General features: G+C 41.0%; 1 protein-coding gene across 3 annotated transcripts in view; it reads left to right on the forward strand.

The window, feature by feature from the left end:
* Positions 1–6,112, forward strand: part of CPEB2 (cytoplasmic polyadenylation element binding protein 2) — a 57,968-nt gene that overhangs the window by 48,939 nt on the left and 2,917 nt on the right. For all 3 annotated transcript variants that reach the window (XM_054688500.1, XM_054688501.1, XM_054688502.1), the window contains 2 exons: positions 774–955; positions 5,054–6,112. The exon at positions 5,054–6,112 is cut by the window's right edge and continues 2,917 nt beyond it. In XM_054688500.1, the coding sequence (XP_054544475.1) occupies positions 774–955; positions 5,054–5,281 (410 nt within the window). In that variant the 3' untranslated portion in view covers positions 5,282–6,112. The remainder of the gene's footprint in view (positions 1–773; positions 956–5,053) is intronic.

A 6,112-nucleotide genomic window follows, 5' to 3' on the forward strand; every position in this document is an offset into this window, starting at 1 on the left:
TACCAGTGTAAGTTGTCTGGTGGTTAGTTGCAGAGATGAGCCTGGAGTCCAGAGGAGAAACCTAGTGTGGACGTAAGAATTTAGGAGCGGCAAACAGATAGATGGTTCTTAAAGCTATGACTCCGTGTATGAAGTCGTCAAGGACAAGAGAAGTCCAAGGGCTGAAGCGTTAGGTATTCTGACATTGAAACCTCCAGTTGAGGAGGAAACAGCAAGGAAGATTAAGAAGGAATTACAGGAAGGTAGGAGCAGACTTAATAGACTATGTGTTCTGGAAGTCAAGTGGAGAAGATATTTCAAGAAGGAAGAGATTAACTATGTTCAGTCCTGCTCGCAGGTGGGCTGCCCATTGTATTTGACAATGGGAAATGTGACCTTGACATAACCACTTCAAGAGGAGTCACGGGGTGAAGATGACAGTCTGATTATAAAGGGTTGACACAGAACGAGAAGAGAACAATTGAGTGTTGAAAAAATGTTAGCAGTTTGGGGAATAGAGAAGGGGTGCAGTCACCGAGGGGGAGAAATAAGGCTTAAGAGGTTTGTTTTATAATGTAGGACAAATGACACTTGATCAGGTAACCCAGTTGTAGAGGGGAAACTGACGGTGCAGCATATCCTCCTGGCGTGAGAGCACGTGGCATCACTCTACGGTGCTTGTTGGATTTAGTGAAGAATGTGGAACTCCATCCCTTTCACTTTCACTTCTTTTAAAAGTTCTTAAAATGGTTGATTTAAAAGTTTTTAAAATGTGAACTTCTCTTCTTTTGAAGTGGAACTTGCTATGATCATGGACCGTCTATATGGTGGAGTTTGTTATGCAGGAATCGATACAGACCCTGAGCTAAAATACCCAAAAGGTGCTGGTCGAGTTGCTTTCTCCAATCAGCAGAGCTACATTGCAGCCATCAGTGCGCGGTTTGTTCAGCTTCAGCACGGCGACATTGACAAGCGAGTAAGTGGCTTGGAGCCTGCAGTGAGGTGCTGAGCCGCAGCTGACCTCTGTGGGGCTCATACGGAACCCAGTGCTAGTGTTTATTTTATACCCCTTCAAAAGTATATCAAAATGTCCTTGAAATGTAAAATTTTTAAATGTGCTTTAAACTTTAGGTATAATGTAAAAATAATGCTATATAAAAGCACGTCAAAATGTTTTATCAGCCAATACGGACTTAATATCCTTCTAACCTCGGAAGCACAGCTTGTTTTAGCAGCCTGTACTCTAGAGCCAGATTGCCTAGAATGCCACTTGCACCATATTCTCTACAGTCCCTGGCACATTAACCCTCTATGCCTCTTTTTTCCTCATGTATAACATGGAAAACAATATCTCTCTCATGGTCATTTTGAGGGTTAAATGAATTCACCTATGTAGAATGACTGCGAACAGAGCTTGGCACTGAGTTAAATGCTTTTTAAGTGTTATTTTTCATGTCTTACAAGCTAAAATAAAAATACACTGTATATTTCCATAAATAAACACAGTAGTAACTATACAGATAAATAACATATAAAATAATTGTCCCAAACTTCAAAACATTTACTCTTTAGTAGCATTGCGTAAGTCATTCCATTAAGAACTTTCAGGAAGTCCTGTGAATGATAAAGCCATTCTACTGAGTATTTCCTGGACTTGATTACTAAAATAAGGGGAAGGAATAATCAGAACTTAATGGCTCATTTACAAATCTATCTCATGCTGAAATCTGTGAGTATTTCTCTATATCACTAAACAGTATCCTAAAAGAAACGTTTTTACATTTATGGATGAGATAGACTAGAACTATTAGGTAAATTGAGTTTTTATATCCAAATAGCAGATACAACTTGAGTGACTTATTTTCCCAGCATGACATTTTCTTGAAGTTTACTCTCTGAAACAGTTTGTACATTAAAAGACTATGGGAGACAAGGGAGCTGGTTAAGTAACAGCAGTTGTCTAGAGCATGGGCTCCAGGAGGCAGTCATCAGTTTAACCACGCCTTCCAGCTCAGGAAAGGAGGCCCGCACCGGCCCAGTGCCGGCCTGCAGAGTGGCACTTCTGTGCTCATCGCTACTTGAGTGTTGCAAAAAGGAGGTATCTGAGAGAAGGGAGCTTCACTTTTATTCAGACAGCGCACATATTTTCTGAATTGGTTTGAACCTGAGGATTCCCGTAAACCAGTGTTTTGCAACCTCAGCTGCACATGGAATTCACCTGGGGACTGAGAAAGCCTTCACATCCGGGGCCCACCCCAGAGACTCTGCTGTGATTGGTCCCGGATGTGCCAGCACCGGAGTTTATAAAGCTCTGAGTGATTCTGATTGCACCACTGATGTGGCTTCACCCCCCAGGAAGGGCCAGCTCATCGGCTTGTATATAACTGAAGATGTTTGATACGTGGAAGCAGAAGGAAAGGATCCTTGCCTCATCACACCTGTTTTCACAGTGACAGGGAAGGAGCGATTGTTTGCCTTAAAGGGCCATTCAGATGCAGAGCCTGTGCCTTATTAAAAGGTGTCAAAATACCTGAGAGAAAAGTTTATTTTTTAAGATTATGCTACTAAGGTATATTTTTGAGCTTTATTTGAAAGAATTTGAGCCATCACTAGTATTGCTTACACACAAAAAATTATACCATTAAAACTTTATACTTTTCATCTCTCTAATATCAATATAGTTAATAAAGCATACAAACATTCACTTAAATTTATAACACATAATCCAAAGATAAATCGGATACTCATTTGGAAAGGATTAAAATTGTTTATTATACTTACTTTGTTCATGAACACTTTGAGGTTTATTTTCTCTCCTTATTAAGTGGGAAACAACCTGCACAGATGTGTAATTCATTGTAGTTTTTGTAGTTTATTCTATGAACAATGTAATTCTCTGTAACTTCTAGTAGTTATTGAAGTAGTTATTGAAGTGTGCTATACTTCAATTTGTGTAATGATTTCATTCGTTATTAATCCAGGTGACCATGTATTAAGATAGGTTCTCTGAAAGGGAAAGGGAAAGACATCATAATGAAAAATAAGTATAGGTGAAGAACTGATGAAACTCCCTTTCACATGTACACGTAATTATTAAAGGTAATTGTTATTAGATACTGATTATACTAAGTCATGAATTTGACATCCAGTTTTTTATCTTTGAAATCTGAGTTTAAGTAGATTAACTTTATAAAATAATAATCTAGAATTCTAAAATGAAAATTAATGAAATCATTACACTTGCAAAGATTTCTTCAGCAGTTTTTCATTAGCTAACTCCAGGCACCCATCATTTTATGAAGTGTTGTGGAAGTGAAGTAAATAGCACAGAAGTTGTCAGTAATTTGTGAACAACTTATGGTAAAGGCAAGTGATAACCATGAGAAGAAACTCAGAAAGCATATGTTCATTCGCACATTTATCCAAGGCCTTGCCATTTTGTGCTGCTGTCTGGGAGGGCTGGGTGCCGGTCAGCCCGCATCCCTGGGCTCACAGCTGGTCAGCTCAAGGAGTGAAGGTGGTCCTTCTTCACCCTGGCTGTGTTCTTTGATCATATCAGTGCTCTTCCGTAATGATAGTTATCATGAAGATAGTGAATCAGAAACAGCAGCCTGGAAATAAGGAGAGACTCCACAAAGGAAAACTTTTAAGAGATTGAGCAAAAGAACTTAGAAATTGTGTCAGTTTGTTTTCAAAATCAGTAGCCACTGGGAAAAAAGCGTAATAGCCCTCAATTGACGAAGAACTTACACATTAATTTAAAAACTCTAGCAGGAAAATATGCAAAAGATCCAGACAATTAAGAAAAGCAAAATGTCTGTCTGGTATACATAAAATGTTTATCCTTACCCCCGACAGTAAAATATAAATATAAACAACATGATTTTACCCTTCGTCGTCCTGTGAGATATATATTGTGCAGGGATATATATTGTGCAGGTCTCATCGTCATCCACCTTTAGTTTATTTCCAGTTGGTTATTGTTGTTTCAAATAATGCTGCAGAAAACACCTGTACTCTTGGGAAGTGCGGGAAGGCTCTCTGCTGCCGTGCTTCTCCCACTCTCCCACGCGCCAGCGCTCCAGCACAGTGAGCTCATCCGGGACAGAGACGGCCAGGCCATTATTTGCACCTTGGCCGAACCCTCAGAATGCTCAGTGTTCTCGCCGCTGCTCAAGGAGCAGCTTAGACTGCCTGCACTGTCCAGTCAGAGGTGGTGACCTTCTCTTCCTGAACTCGCCACATGCAGGAAATCAAGGCTAATGGATAGTCTTAACTCTTGCTGGTGTCAGACTCTACCTTAAATGCTCCACCTGCAAAGCTGAGCCTCCCCACACCAAGGAGGCTTTTGTCATTTTACACCTGTGGACACTGAGGTTTGGAAGGGGAGCAGTCAGAGCTGACTGAGTCTGAGGTCTTCTGCTGGGTCGGCCTTCACTGTGGACTTGACTCTCTTAGAAATGCACTGATGTCTCGGTGGGGCCCCGGAGGAGATAGTCACGGTCCTGGCCTGGCTGTGCTGTTCTGTCCTGTGGCCACAGCCCCTACCACCTAGAGAAGCTCCTGCCATCAAGGACGGCCTCTCACAGGGCGCGGAATGAGGGGGGTGGCGGAAGCCAGGTGTCGTCCCTGACTGCCCTACATCCCTTCATTTTTTTCACTCATAGACACCCCCTCCTCAGAAAATACTAACCCACAGGGGTTTTAAAGATGGCACTTCAAGAAAGGTGAGGGTAGAATATTTTGCAAATCAGTAGATTTTGTTTTTAAGTTTTTTCTGTCTGGAAAAAGACAGTGAAAACAGTTTATAGCCCTCTGAAGAAAACATAGTTACCAAACTAAGAGCTCCTGTAATCACATAGTCAGTTATGAACATGAAACATCTTAGAAGAAGGTATGATCAGTGTAAGAACAGAATGGTTTCATTGTTTTATCTGCATGTGGTGCAGCAGCAGACTTCCTCAGACTTTGTCAGGGTTTAAGTGGGTCCTTTTCTCTGAGCACTGGGTTCCTGTCGGCATTACTGCAACTGCTGAGCAGCCTCTGTGACACCTTGTTTCTTCTCCTTTCCTAGGTGGAGGTGAAGCCATACGTGCTAGATGACCAGATGTGTGATGAATGCCAGGGTGCACGCTGCGGTGGAAAATTTGCTCCCTTTTTCTGTGCCAATGTCACTTGCCTGCAGTATTACTGTGAGTTTTGTTGGGCAAATATCCACTCTCGCGCAGGACGGGAGTTCCACAAGCCATTGGTGAAGGAAGGTGCTGATCGCCCGCGTCAGATCCACTTCCGTTGGAACTAAGAGGAGCACCCCGGCCTCTCTCTGCCACGGAAAGGAAGGAAGAGTGCATGTGGCTTGCCGTGTCTGAAGACGTGCAGAAGGAGTAAGTGCGTTCTTCTGCTCTCACCCAGCTCTCAATACATGCATCTCTATCAGCAGCCAAAACACTACAAGCCTCTTGTTTTCACCAAAACCCTACATCTCAGGCTTACTAATTTTTGTGATATTTTCATGTTAAAATAAAATGTTTTTTTGTATTTTCTCCAAGTTATTTTTATATGTAAAGTTAAAATTAGATAAGAGAATGTTTTGCGTAGGGGCAAACAGTCTGCTGCTATATAGTGGGTGAAGCGTGCACTTATTTCTAAATGTGGGTTTTTAACTTCAAGATCTGCCCCAGTAATTTACCAAAGGTAGCAAAATAATAGTGAAGATGGAATATGTCTGCTACAAATGCTTATTTTTATTGTTGCTATTTTCAGTGTATACATAAACTAAAAATTAGGGTTGATTTTTTTGCTCTCCATTTTGACTTGCAAGAAATAATACCTCAAGATAATCTGATTTATTAGCTATTTTTAAACATTTTTAATCACAAGCTGTATTAGCTTTGCTGCTATATAGGTGTTATGTGTAAATGCCACCTATTAATACGGGACTGAAAACGTTAGAGACACACTGCATTGCAGATAAATGCAGGCAGCACAATATGGCCTAAACTGCCATAGTTTTAGAATGTGAAAACAATGCATGTTTACTTACCTGTATACACCATATGCATGCACTAGAATTACTAACAAGCGGTGAGGTATTGCAAATGTTCAAAAAAGCTCTCTTGAATCTAGGTAGCAT

This window comes from Talpa occidentalis, unplaced genomic scaffold (assembly GCF_014898055.3).
Source record: "Talpa occidentalis isolate TD23 unplaced genomic scaffold, MPIMG_talOcc4v2.1 talOcc4.6, whole genome shotgun sequence".
Classification (NCBI taxonomy): domain Eukaryota; kingdom Metazoa; phylum Chordata; class Mammalia; order Eulipotyphla; family Talpidae; genus Talpa; species Talpa occidentalis.